The 14,593-nt window shown below is 40.3% G+C and overlaps 1 protein-coding gene across 1 annotated transcript in view; it reads right to left on the bottom strand.

Annotated features, from left to right (window-relative positions):
* Nucleotides 1-830: 830 nt before the first annotated feature.
* The window catches only part of LOC103104114 (zinc finger protein OZF-like), a 122,851-nt gene continuing 109,088 nt past the window's right edge, over nt 831-14,593 (bottom strand). The window contains exons 3-5 of the mRNA XM_056812530.1: nt 14,256-14,382; nt 12,724-12,819; nt 831-8,715 (exon numbers count right to left, since the gene is read on the bottom strand). Of these exons, the coding sequence (XP_056668508.1) occupies nt 7,271-8,715; nt 12,724-12,819; nt 14,256-14,382 (1,668 nt within the window). The 3' untranslated portion in view covers nt 831-7,270. The remainder of the gene's footprint in view (nt 8,716-12,723; nt 12,820-14,255; nt 14,383-14,593) is intronic.

The raw sequence follows: 14,593 nt of genomic DNA, 5'->3' as shown, positions 1-14,593 counted from the left end.
CTTTTGAAAGAAATACATGGCTGTTTGCTCTGGGGGAGAGGAATGGATTTAATGCCATTTTTCTTTCCCTTCTCCCTTCCCCCCTAAAACAGTCCTTAGAAGGGCTAAGAGGAAGTGCTTTTTTGGCTGCACATTCCTTCAGATTGAATTTTTCCTTTTGTAAACCAGTGGGGTTTTAGGACCCAACAGGAACTCCTGCTCTTTTACTTTCCACAGCTCAAAGGATCCTAGTGCTCCTTTGTGTAGTGCAGTGCAGGGCCGGGGAACCCCTTAAATTAATCCTGGGGGTCCTTCCAGGCTGTGGACTAGAGTTAGGAGCTCCCTGCCCCCCCAAATTTGAAAATAGGTGGCCACTGATTAACCTCTGTGGGAGGGGAAATGGCTCTCCCTTCCCCACCCTCAAACTTTCCTTGCAGACTGTCTGCCTTCTTTAGCATATCAAGTGCCAAATTTTTTTTCCCCTTTCTCTTCCTTTATCTGTCTGCTTTTAGATAAAGGCATATCCTCAAGTGCCTTCCACTCTACATGCATTTATAGCACCACCTAGTGTTGAGAATTAAAACTGCAGGAAAATAAAAAAGGATTCCTTTGCTACTGCTACTAGTGATCTAAAATAATGCTATTAAATTGAATCCATTAAAATAAAATTATTATTAAGGGAAATATTAATAATATTGAAATTAAATTAAAACCAAATTCCTAAAATTGAACAAAGCCAACATTAAATCAAATTAATTACATGCAATATTAAGGAATAATTTTAGAACACAATAGTATTAATGTTATCAATAACAATAATTATTAATTTTAAATAATCATTATTGCTCACTACCACCTATTATTAATTACTAATAATTATTAACCTATAGTTATTTGTTATTGATTAACAACAATAATTATAAATGCATGTTATTAATTATTAATAACATCATCAATAATTATATTAGATGCTTATTGTTATTAATCATTAATTACAACAATTATCACACTAAATACACATTCATTATTGATACTATTGCAGTGCAACAATTATTGTTTCCTTATATTAGCTTTTTGTTTTAAACCTTCTCTGATTGCCTTCCACAATAACATTGAAGAACTTTGTGTCTCCATTTTTTTATGTTTTGGGAACTTTTCATTGTTTATGCTAACCATTTAGCAATATTCAAAATAGGCATATTAATACATACAGACTAGACAATATGGGAAATACTGCAACAAATCAAGGGAAATCAGGAAATATTCCTCCTGACTTACCCCTGCATAAACTTCTTAATTATTGGGCTGATCCCAATCTACATAAGGAGAACTGAATGACAAAGAAGCTAGAAATCTTTGTAAGGCATGGATGGACATTATCTTTTACCTGGCCAAAATATGGCTCTTTTAACTTCAAGATCTTAAAAGATTTGAAGTTAGCCATTAAAAACAAAGAGTCCAAAGATCATAAATACTGGTTCTTATGGGCATATCATATTGATAAATTAACCATTTCCTCCAGTGAGAAAACCATTCTTTCTTTCCAAAATATTCTAGCTTGACTCCTTCAGTGAAATCTAGTAAAAAACACATTCTATCATCCCACCTGTCCTGTGAGGTTTCTCCTCATACTCACCTAAACCAGGACTTCAACCCTTCAGCTCCTCTCCCTGTCAGACCTCTCTCATCCCCTACTCCTCCCATTCCCTTTCCCCCATCTCTCTACCTTCCTTTAACATCCAACTATGCAGTGCCCACCCATCTCCCCTATTACCACCTGTACCATTTCTACTTCAATCCTTTTCCATACCCTCCTTCCCATCCATCTTACTATGACTCCTCTAGACCTCTCCACCCCACATCCAGCCCGCCCCTTAACTTTTGGCTTTGTTCCCCACCTCCTGACCAGCTCCATTCAACCACCCCACCCCCTTCCTCTACTCGCCTCACTGCAACCCGCTCCATTGAACTCCAGAACACAGGCCAAGCAGCAGTTACCATAGATGATTCAAATAAAGGTCTTTTCCCTTGAAGAGATATTCCTACATATAACAGACACAGAGATTTAGTAAACATTAGACATCATACACCTTTTTCTCCAAATGGCATCGAGAGATTCAAAGAAAAATTTCCCTTGTTTGAAACCAAGCCTATATTGTTAATAAATAGAGTTGAGAACATTTTTCATACATATAACTCCACATGGGTTGATGTAGAAGATTTGCTCCAGGCCTTGCTAATGGAAAGGGAAAGGAATAAGATTCTTTCTCTTGTTAATCAGGCCCAGGGAGAGGAAACAACTCATTGGCCAACTGAAGATCCCAAATGGGATCCAAATTCAGAGCAAGATTATTTACAACCATGCCAGGGTAGAAATGCATTGCTAAAAACTATGAGAGTCTGTTCTTATAGACTTGGTAAATGGACTAAATTTGAAAATCTTAAGCAAGAAGACAATAAAAAACCCATCCCAGTTTATGGATAGGCTTATTGAGCTGGGCAGGAGATATATTAAGCTTGATCTTGATAGGGAGTGGGATGTTAGACAAATCAGAATACAATTTGTGAAAAACAGTTGTAATGTAGTTAGGAATTACTTTATGAGTAGCTGTCCAAATTGGCCTACTATGGATCTTGAAGAATTGAAAAGAGTGGCACTTTATGCTTTTGAGGGACATAAGGAAAAGGAGGAGAACACTGATTTGATAGAAGCATTAAGGAAGGAAATAAAGGAATTGACTACTAAACAGGGTGAGAAAGATAAAGAGAATGCAACTTTGGTAGAAACATTGAGGAACTAAATAAAAGAATTAACTTAAACAGTTGTAAAGGCAAAGCAAGGCGAGATCATAGTCCCTTTACAAGAATCCACAAAACAATCACTAACATGTTACTTTTGTAGAAAAGTGGATCATGTAATTATGAATTGTAAGAAGAGGAATGAGGAAAATAGGAATAGTAGTTTCAGGAATAGTAATATTGATAGGATGAATAGTTATTCAAATGTGGCTAATCAAAACTCACACCCAAACATCGGTACTCAGTGTGGGAACTTACCTCAATATGGGTGATCCCAGAGGTGTGGACAAAGAGATTTAGATGACTGATGGTACTTAGGAGGGGAAGGAACCTTAAAGTCTAGAGGTGAATTTTAAGCCTTTTCAGACCTCATTGCTTTATTGATGTTAACTGTTTGAGTTTGTTCCCCTCCCTAGAATGAAGAAGTCTCTGAAATTCAATTCTAAAAACAAGATGTATGTAATTTAATGTTAACTACTTCATAAACTATCAAAATTGAAATATTATTTTGCATTGTCTTTATTTGTACCTCCCATATGATTGTACTGAAGAATATCTCTGTAAAAGCCCATGAACAGCATTTTGTTCATTTTTTTGCCTTTGTTAATTGTCACACAGAGCTGATAGATGGACTCCATCACATTGGTTTCAACCTGTATGAATGTTTTGGAAAATTTAATTATCTAATAATCTCAATTGATTTTAATGAGTACCCAAACATGGTTTTCAGATATCTGGGAGCATCCCTACCTCTGACTGATCATTTATTTGACTGCTTCCGAGTTGTCTATAACAAGAGGTAAGGGTCCATTTGTAGTTGAAGTAGAATGCAATGGCATTGTTGTATTTTCCCATCTCTGCATTTATTATAAATGTAATGAATGGCATATAGAGAAGTGATTTTCACTTTTTAGTCCTTGGCTCCATGTGAAAATGGGTGGCACATATTGGAGACAGTTCTGTTACACTGTTACAGTCTCATACCAAGAGGGAAGGCAGTGTCCATGTGACTTAATTACCTTGTGATGTGCTATAATCTCATCTAGTAGGTAGGAATGATTTTTCCTCTGAAGGCTTGTAGCTTTGAAATGGATTTCTTATAGTTGTAACTTTTCATCAACTGTAGCAAGGTTTTTCTGGGTTTCTCTCCCATCAAATTTCGGAATGATGGTAATAATAGATTTTGTTAAAAATATCTCTTCCAAGGTTGAAAGAATGGGTAAACCTGTAGAACTTGTGACAAATATTCATTATTTCAAAGGCTTTTAATTTATACAGCAAGTATAAATACTCATGTGACTCCTAATGATAGTGTGTTTGTTTGATATTGTCATTAATTGGGCTCTTATAATTTTGGGGATTTTGGTGCTTCTTAGAATCCATGTTATTTGTTGTACTGCTGGTTTTAAATGGCTTTTACCTGGTGAAAAAATTATGCACACTCACACTGTGGATCCTACCCAAGTTAAGAGGAATATAAATTTTTGAGTTAGCACCTGTTGTATTGTGCCCTTGCTTGGCTAACACATTGTAACATGCAATATGAAATGTGAAATTGTGATATTTTAATTACTTTTTTTGTCTTTATGTTTCTAATGAGATATTTTATTTTTTCCCTAATGTTGCTGATGCTTGAAGTATATGAAATTAGTTTTAATTTTTTTTGCCTTGAAGGATGAAGTTTATAGCATAACTTAACAGTATTGATTAGCCCTAGTAATATGCATACACAGAAGCTTAAGACTATGGAAACCTGCCATTTATTGATAAATGTTATGGGACTTTGTTAAAGGATTATGTCTGATTCCAGGAGAAGGGAACAAAAGAGCCACTATACAGTGCCAAGTAACATGAGGTCAAAACAGACCAAAACCAATCCATGGAAGATTGTTGAACCTCTATGCCAATATGAAAGGACTTGAACCTAGTGTGAGAATTGAGGTTGTGGTGCTTGACATATGTTAAGTTGCAGGACTCCCTTGTACCACATTCCATGTGCAATACTTTGAGTCAATTACCTCAGGTTGGCTATCATCCTGGCTCCCCCTATCTCTGACAGTGAAGGTACAATCAGACTAGGGAATGATTTTTCCCATCTGCTGCTGAAACTTAGTCCTTTCTCTCTTATAGTTTGGTAATTATCTATAGTCCTGGCTGCAAATGGGCAAAGTGCTGTACTGATGCTATTGTCCTACAGGCTTGTGGGTCATAAGTCACTTTAATTGGTCCTTCCTGTGATTTAAGAACTTGTTACAGGTTTATTTTTTACTCATTATTTTATACACGTAAGATTTTTATTTTATTTTTTATAATTTCTGTATTTCTTATTTTTATACACAATTTCATTTTTTACTCTTTTATTTGGGATTTTTGGGTGGTTTGTTTTTGTTTTCTTTTGACAATTGTTTCATATACTTCATAACTCAATCATGTGTCCCAGTGTGATTCTGGTGTTGGTCATCACCCTCCTCAGGGAGGGATTGTTCAATTATTCTAAAATCCAAGATTTTAAATTTTTTGGAGAAATTTCAGGAAAAGAAACTTGCCAATACCCCAAATCAAGAAAGTGGATCCTTTTAGAGAAGGTACTGTAAAGATGCCTGAAGAAGCCACACACTGCATCAAAAGATCCAGAATGAACTTTGGGATATAATGAACTGAACTGAAGGGGTTTGAACATACTTATTCTGAATGTAAACACTTATGCCCCTTAATTGGCATTTTGTCAATGAATCTACCAATCAGTTTTTGTATTTTACTCTCATCTCTAACAATTGTAACTTCCTATTAAAAAATGTGATATTGTATGCACTTTTAGCTAGAAGGTATTTAGAGTTATAAGATAGTTGTATGTAAATGATTCTATGGGGAGACAGGTCTCCCAAAGGATCACAGGGGATTGTATCTAGGAAGTTCATTCCCTCCTCCTCCTACATAGCTTGACCGGTACACCAGGTTTGCGTCTGTGTACATGCTGTACATGAATAAAAATCAAGGCTTTGAGCTTGAGGGGAGGGAGAAGAGAGAATAGAACAAAGAAGGAAGAGAAGAGGGAACAGAGAAGGAAGGTAAGGGGGAAGGAGGAAGAGACACATGCTAGGCAACACGTGGTCAGGTTATTTAGAGGAATGATGAGATTTAAACTGATTGTCTACCCTTTCTAATAAACTTTATAAAATATATATCTGGGAAGAAATATTATTTCAATTCTTACAGAGAGTCTGATCTTTTGGTGATATTTTGGGGAAATAGAGGGCAAGTATTTTGCTATTATATTATTCCTTCTGAGTTAGGGAGGGAATAACAATCATGTCAATTCCATTAGTAAGTGGACAATTCCATCTTGCCAAGGGGCCATTCTGTGACCTGTTGGTCTCCATGTGTGACCTTGTCAAGACATTGTGGCCTGATGACTCCCAGCATTTTGGGCCTAATCTTAGGAGAGCTTATGACAGAGTAAATTGCCTGATTTTGAACAAGCTGAGAGGTCAATGTGAATGTCTGTGATGAATAGTATAAGAGAAAAAATTATGAGACCTAAATAAATTTTATTTATTCTAAGCTAGTAGGGGGGAAAGATGGAAAAATAAGAGAGACAATTTCCTCATTGCTCCAATTTTCTTGATATTCTGTGGCCATCATTAGGGTGCTCTAGCCATGCTCACAGGGAAATCCATCCAGTAACAAAACTGAAAGAGATGAGCTTGGTTATCTGCTCTTGCCTCAGTTTATCAAAACTTTTCTCTGCCTACTAACTCACAAATTGCATCTTAGGTTGCCCAGGGAGGCAGTTCAGGGGAGCAAAGCAGTAGACACCACCCTGCCCTTGTCTCATGATTTTGACTCTATTGCTGCCTTTTTCTGCCTGCCACTTTATCCTCACTCAATGGATTCCATCATGCAGTCCTCACCTCAAGTTCAGTCTCATGCCTGATATGCTGCCCCAGAAAGGGGGTAGGGTAAATTTCTTTCACATAACAGCAAGACTAGAGCTGTATGTGGACATCTTTTCACATAGCTTGTGAAATAATTGTGTCTAGAAAGATACCTAATAGCAATGGGATTTTAATGGGTCAAGGAATGACTGGTTAGGACAAGTATCAGAAGGACACAGGGTTTGGCAAAGTCAATAGGATAAAGCTCACAGGACACAAAATGAGGGAGTAAGGTTGGAAGGTAAGCAGAAACAGTGGTCAAAGGGAAGGTCTCACTGACAGATGGCTTTAGGTGTCTCAAGCCACTCTGTAGGAATATCTCTCGGTCAGCATCAACAAGATACATAGGAACAGGTAGGTGAGATGGATCACAAGGAAAGCCAGAGAGAGAACATCTAGTTCACCAGCTCCACTCTAGGAGAGTAGACAAACTCAAATCTCCTGCTTAACTGTCTGTTAGAAGAAAAAAGTCCTGTCACTTCTCCGGAACTCTGGAAACTTCCTGCTTCTTCCTTTATAGCATACCCCCTGTTCATTTCCTTATAACACTTGTATTCTTAAGGTTTCTCCCCAATGTGAATTCTCTGGTGACGTGCAAGATGAGAGCTTTGATTGAATGTCTTTCCACATTGCTTGCATTCATAAGGTTTCTCCCCAGTGTGGACCCTCTGATGTACAGCAAGAGTGTAGTTATGTGTAAATGCCTTTCCACATTGCTTGCATTCATGAGGTTTCTCCCCAATGTGGATTCTCTGATGTATAGCAAGAGAGGATTTATATGGGAATGTCTTTCCACATTCCTTGCATTGATAAGGTTTCTCCCCAGTGTGTACTCTCTGATGTACAGCAAGTTTGGAGTTATATGTAAATGTTTTTCCACATTGCTTGCATTCATAAGGTTTATCCCCAGTGTGGACCCTCTGATGTACAGCAAGATAGGATCTTGAACTGAATGTCTTTCCACATTGCTTGCATTGATAAGGTTTCTCCCCAGTGTGGACTCGCTGATGTATAACAAGTTTGGAGTTATATGTGAATGTCTTTCCACATTGCTTACATTTATAAGGTTTCTCCCCAGTGTGGACTCTCTGATGTACAGCAAGTTTGGAGTTATATGTAAATGTCTTTCCACATTGCTTGCATTGATAAGGTTTCTCCCCAGTGTGGATTCTCTGATGTACAGCAAGATAGGATCTTGAACTGAATGTCTTTCCACATTGCTTGCATTGATAAGGTTTCTCCCCAGTGTGGACTCTCTGATGTACAGCAAGTTTGGAGTTATATGTGAATGTCTTTCCACATTGCTTGCATTGATAAGGTTTCTCCCCAGTGTGGACTCTCTGATGTACAGCAAGATAGGATCTTGAACTGAATGTTTTTCCACATTGCTTGCATTGATAAGGTTTCTCCCCACTGTGGACTCTCTGATGTACAGCAAGATGGGATCTTCGACTGAATGCCTTTTCACATTGATTGCATTCATAAGGTTTCTCCCCAGTGTGGACTCTCTGATGTACAGCAAGATAGGATCTTGAACTGAATGTTTTTCCACATTGCTTGCATTGATAAGGTTTCTCTCCAGGGTGGATTCTCTGATGTACAGCAAGTTTGGAATTATTTGTGAATATCTTTACACACTGTTTGCATTCATAAGGTTTCTCCCCAATGTGGACTCTCTGATGTATAGGAAGATTGGATCTTCGACTGAATGTTTTTCCATATTGCTTGCATTTATGAGGTCTCTCACCAGTTTGGATGCTCTGAGATCCAGCAAGACTGACCCTGTGCATAAAAGTCTGTCCACAGTGATTACTTTCACTAGATTTTTCCTCAGTGTGCATTCTTTGCTGTTCAATATGAGATGAATTTTGAGGTATAACAGATAATCCTCTGAAAACAAAGTTATCGAGACTATCACTCATGAATCTTTGTAAGTTCATTTCTTCCATAGGAAGGCTCACCTCTGTTGGATTTGCTTTCATTTCAGGTCTGATCTCTCCTTCTAAAAGAAACAAACAATAAAACATACATATATAGTGACATATACATATATATATATATATATATATATATTTCTATCTCCTTTCCTCCATTGTCAGAACATAAACTACTTTATACCCTATTTCCTCAGCCAAGAAGAAAACTCTTCCAACTTAAATGGGCACAATCCATCCTTTTAAAATGCCATTACATGAAAGCTAAATGAATATTTAAATCACATAGAGCCCCCCCATGTGATCTCATTGGCTTTTCATAACAATTATCAGATTTTGGACAGGCTAGCTTTATTACATTCCTACCTCAGACCATGACCTCAGAAAACCTGGATGAGTGACTTGACCTGAAATCCTGGCAGCTGAGACCAAATCTTGTGGCTAGATGTGCTCTGTCCAAAGTACTAAGAATTCACTTTCAGTCTTTTTGCTTTCATTTTCATTGTCTATACACTCAATCCCGTCTTCATAAGTATGACACCACTGGGTTCATGTAGACTTAAATATTTCTATTATTTCATCATCTAGTTTCTCTGTAAGCATCATATAATTCCCTGCATGATTGCTTTTGACCTTATTTTTTCTTCCAGTATCTGACATCAGATGAAGAAATTCGGCACTCTTTTTTTTAAATTTATCCAAGGCATAAAATATTTTGTTCTGTTCCCTACTCCTTGAGAATATCCATTACTTTCCTTTTAATGCATATTTACACTAAAATAAAATTCTTCTACTAAATACAGTTTAAACAAAAATATGGCATTTTCCATGTTTAAAAACATGTCTCATACAGTAAGCTGAGTCCATGATGCCTCTGTAAAGAAATGGGCAAGAAAGCTTCAAATAATTATTTTCCTATTTCTCACCTCATATAGATGCTGGCATTTTAATAATATTCTTCTTTAAAATCCCAATACAAAAGTTGGTGCATTCTCATTGCACCTCAGAAACTTGCTAGAACTTTTAAGCCTGGGCAAGTTACAAGAGCTCTGTTGGTCTCAGGCTCCTTAACTATATAACATGGACAAAATAATATCAAATGACTCCTAAGGTTCCCTTGAGGATCTAATGAAATACTATTTAGAAAGCATATGACACATACTAGGGGCTATATGCAAATGGTGATGTTTATTTTTATCATTAGAATTTGGATTATTTCCTCCTTTGATTTCTTCTCTCCTTAAACTCTCATTCTCTTCACTCCTCTAATGCTTGATTTCCCTGCTGAATTAAGTGGATTCCAATTCCCCAATACTCCTTTCTCCCTGGATCATCTGAGAGTGAGATTCAGGATCTGTTGCTTTTTTCTAAACCACCTCCATGTCTGAGTTCTAGATTGTGAGCTCCAGGACAGCCCAGTCTGGTGTTTCCCTTCTTTGTATGCTCAAGGTTTAGCACGATTCCTAGAATATATTTATTATTTAATAAATGTTTACTGACTGGGCCCAGGGATTATGTCAGGCCCCAATTCTACCAGAATCCTTACATTCTATCTCTCTCCTGGAAGGCAAATGCATGCTCTGGCCTCAGCTGTGTTTCTGTCTCTCTCTTGCCCTTATTTCTCTGCAGTCAACAGTAACTCCATTGGAACTAGAGCAGACCTAATCCTTAAGATCCCAGAGGCTCACTTTAGGATCTCATCTCTCTAAAGTGAGGTGCTGTGGTCACCTGATTGTCCAAGAACAGGACAAAGACTGAACCACAGAGATGAGGAAAGGGTGTGGAGGGATTTAGGGAAAGCTTAGCCTTGGATCTCTTCCAAGTAAGGCAGCAGTCTTCATTCCTCCTAATGGGCTGCAGGTCAATGGAGAAAAGGAAAATCAGGAAAACAGTTGCCTGGCTCTACTCTACATTGAGGCTCCCTGATCTTAGCTGGGTCCTCACCATGGCATGTATAGGAATAGGTGTAAGTGGGAGGAGAGATGGAACATAGGAGAAGAGATGATTGATGGACAGAGAGGTGGAATGCACAGAGGGATGCTGAGGAAGTTTCAAAGCACACAAAGGGGAGTTGATTCCTGAGTCCTGAAAGAATGAAGGATTCTGAGCTCTGATTTAGGAAATATCATCTAATAGCTTGAAGTGCCCCAGATAGACTGCTGTGCCTCTGGTGTTAATCAATCATCTTAAAGCTCATCTTGTGAAACACTGATGGTCAGGCAGGACATTTGAGATTGACCCAAGTAGGATTTATTCTGGGAGGGTAGTCTGTGTTTCTGACCGGAAGAATCATCTATCTCTGTTATCTCTCAAGACTCAAGACTAAACTTATACTCACTAATTTAGTTTAAGTAAAATGTAGTTTAGGGGAAAAGGAAGAATTGCTTTTAGGCTGGTCTTGGCCAATGACCACAGCTAAGGACTCAAGATCAGTCTGAATAGATTAGCTTAAGGATCTCCTGAATCCCACTTTCCTAAACCTTTCCCTTTCTTGTCACAATAAATGAACCACTCTTAATTTATATCAAATGCATTCAGATACATTTTGGAATATATCAAAGAGATAGAGGGTGATAGGGTTCAAAAAGGGTGTCAGTTCTAAGAGACTTTGGTTAAGTCAAACCTGAGGTTGGCCACCATTACTGACACCCTGACAGGGACTGTAATCAGAAAGGACATCTAGGGCATGACAGGTATTGTGTTAAGCCCTGGCAAAACATCAATCCTTTACCCCATAGGTGTCTCTTATCTGAATACGGGATTCTGTCTCTACCTGTACTGAGGTTTCATCATGGGGACATCCCTCTTTGAGACCTTCTGGCTAAGGAGAAAGTCAACCCTGCTAGGATTCAAACTCCATCTAGCCTAGCTTAATATAATATCATCTATAATGGTTTTATTTCTCATTTTACACAAAGTAATCCTGTGACATCTTTCTCATGGATTCCCTTTCACATCCACCACAGCAGCCTTCCAAAGATTTCCCTGGTCTCCAGCTCTCCCTTATGACTTCCTCCCACTCCCTGCCACACCTTCTGAGCTGAGAACTTGGACTCATATTTCACTGAACAAAACCTGGACCACTGGGCAGAGCTCCCTTAACCTCCACATCTCACCCAGTACAGCTGCCTCCTTTTCCTTTTTTGGCCTCAAAATCAAAGGAAAATGTCATTCTTCTCCTAAAGAAAATCTCTTTCCATGCTTAAAGAATCCCATCCCATCCCTCATCTAAGCCCATCTATTCCTCCCTCCAGTGCCCTCACTGTTCTTTTATCTTCAGCCTTTCCCACACTAATGAGCTAATGACTCTCTTCCTCTGAGAACAAATAAACCATTTCTACCTAGTTCCAAACACTCACTTAATTTCTTCATCCCCATGAGATACTGTCCAACATCTGTCCTTGGGTTCAGGGTCATTTGCAGTGAGTTGTTCTGGTGCTTTTCCCTTGTTTTCTCTGCTATACTTTACCCCAGAATCCTCAGTCTGACTCTCCTGAAGTCCCAGGCCACTCCCCTCCACTCCCCCAGCATTAGACCTCTCTAGTGCTCCTTCCTTTCAGAGCCTTTCCTCTCATGATCTCTGGGATCCGCTGGGATCTAGAGGACTTCTACAGAACTGTCAGCATGTTGCTGTCTGCTCTGGTAGAGGATGAGCTCAATGAGGGCAGAGGATGTCTGTTGCGGCTCTTTATGTCCCCTGTAACTTAGCCCAGGACCAGGCACAGAGCAAGCACTGCCACATATTTCTGGATACTAAAGAGCTCAGAGCGGATAAACTCAGCCCTTATGGCACTTGTCAGAGACTTCCAGGTCCTTCACTCCCAAACACTGACTTTTTAGAGGGTCACAGACTGATCCCATGAAGGAAGCAGATAGGAAATGCAGTCCAACAGCCCCATCTTACAAATGGGGCAACTGAAGCTCAGGGGTTCAGGCCCAGGAAGACCCTGCTAAAAACTCTCAAAAATAATTCCAGGTTGTGTCCTCCTGCCCCCAAATCTAGCCCTGGATTCACCAGAGTGCACAGAAGCCTCTGGTTCCCTTGGCTCTCCCACACCTCTTTTCCCCTCCCTTACCTGGGCAGTAGCTCCTCAGGCCTTCTTGCTCCAGCATCCACGGGGCTTCCCTCTGCTCCAAATAAGAGGTCACGTCTTCTGGCAGAGTTGGAACACCTAGGCAGAGAATCAGTCAGGGAAGAAGATGGAGAGAAGCTTCTCACTGAGTTCTCTTTAGGGAAAGTTTGGGCAGTCCAATGACACCACTCAGTTACTCTCTCCATGGGGTTCACCCCTCGTGTCTGTAATGCAGAAGCCCAGGGTAGGATTGGTTTGTTACCCTGCTGGGGGACCTGGAATGAGTGAGCAACAGCTCCCCTTTCCCCCCATCCTGTTATGGTCCATTCTGGCAGAAATTCCTCAACTCCCACACTGGATCCAAAGGTTAGTGTTCTGGGTCAGTCTAAAGCCCCAGACCCAGGGAGCTTATGGGATCATATTTTGTCCCATCGCCTTGCCTCTACCTTCCTCCCTAACACCTCTCTGATCCTCTTGGACTTTTCTCTTGGGGAGTCTATGTCTCCTCCCTTGGGGAACTCAACAATCCTCTTTGGGTCCAATGCTGTCTCTCAGCCAGTCTACTCATCCTGACAATCCCAGAGGTGGGCAAACAGGAGACTTACTGGGACCTCTGGAGGAGAGTCTCCACAGCATTTAGTCAGGGGAGGGGAGGGAGAAGAAGGTTGGGGAACCAATCTGGAACCAGAACATTAGGTTCTAGGGCACTTTCTTCAGAAAAGGCTGGACTCACTCCATAGTTTTCAATTTTCTGGAAATGAGAGACAGCTAGAAAGGGAGGAGGCAGGACCCTGGGATTAGAGGCAGGAAGGCACCAGTTTACATTTCACCACAAATACCTTGTATGTGGGGGCCTCAGAATAAGCCACTTAATCGAATGTATTTCCCCATCTGTAAAATGGGGGTAATTGTGTCACAAAATTAGGAAGATGAAGGTGAGGAAGGAGGCCATAACATTACAGAGAAAACCCTTAGTAGAGCCCCAGGTAGAGAGCAGGTCTTTATAAATGCTTCATCCCTTTCCTTCCTTCCTCACTGGCTCTGCTGGAAGTTTAGGGCAATAGGAGGGAAGACTAAAGATAAACCTGATCTCCTGGGGACACCTGGGAATTCTGGGCTATGAGTTTATGCTGTGTAATGAGAAAAAGATCCCTAAAACTAGATCCACCCTAGAGGGTAAAAAGGTAGGAGGAAAACATCCTGAAGAGTTTTCCCAGATGTGTTCAGGAGACCCAATTCTGGGCCAGGGAGAGGCGAGATGGAATCAGCTCAGAGATTATTTCCACTTCTGAGATTCTCCTACAAGCATTTGATCTCAGACTTCAGGAGCACCAAAGGGAACCCCCAAGGTCCCATTATACAATGCAAAGTCCTTTTACAAGAGAACCAGATAGCAGGAGGTGCCTGGCTCTGGTACTCAGCATACCAGCCCTCATCCTGTTTTGATGCCTGAAAACTGCTCCCAACCCTGCCTGCTCCTGAGGGTGATATTCCCTTGTATAGCTGAGTTGGGCAACAGACAGAGGGCTCCTTACCCACAGAAAGCAGGTTCTGGGCATTCTCCAGCATCACCTCCTTGAACAACTCCTTCTGGGGAGGGGACAAGAGGCGCCACTCCTCCCGGGTGAAGTCCACAGCCACATCCTTGAACGTCACCTCCTCCTAGAGCAGCCCAAGTCAGAGCACAGAGGGCTGAAAGCCACATCACAATGTAGATCCCACCTCTGGTCAGTTACAGGAAGAAACTGACTCACATGGAAGGGAGGGGCCCAAAGGTCCCACCCTTTGTCAGTGTCAGAGCCAGCACTAGAAGCAGAGTCTCATAAATATGGAAGAGAATGAGGGCTGGGGCTTTGCTGGCCCCTTATCGTTG

This window comes from Monodelphis domestica, chromosome 1 (genome assembly GCF_027887165.1).
Source record: "Monodelphis domestica isolate mMonDom1 chromosome 1, mMonDom1.pri, whole genome shotgun sequence".
Classification (NCBI taxonomy): Eukaryota; Metazoa; Chordata; class Mammalia; order Didelphimorphia; family Didelphidae; genus Monodelphis; species Monodelphis domestica.
Note: the sequence above shows the minus strand (reverse complement) of the source record. Positions and strands in the feature narration are given on the sequence as shown.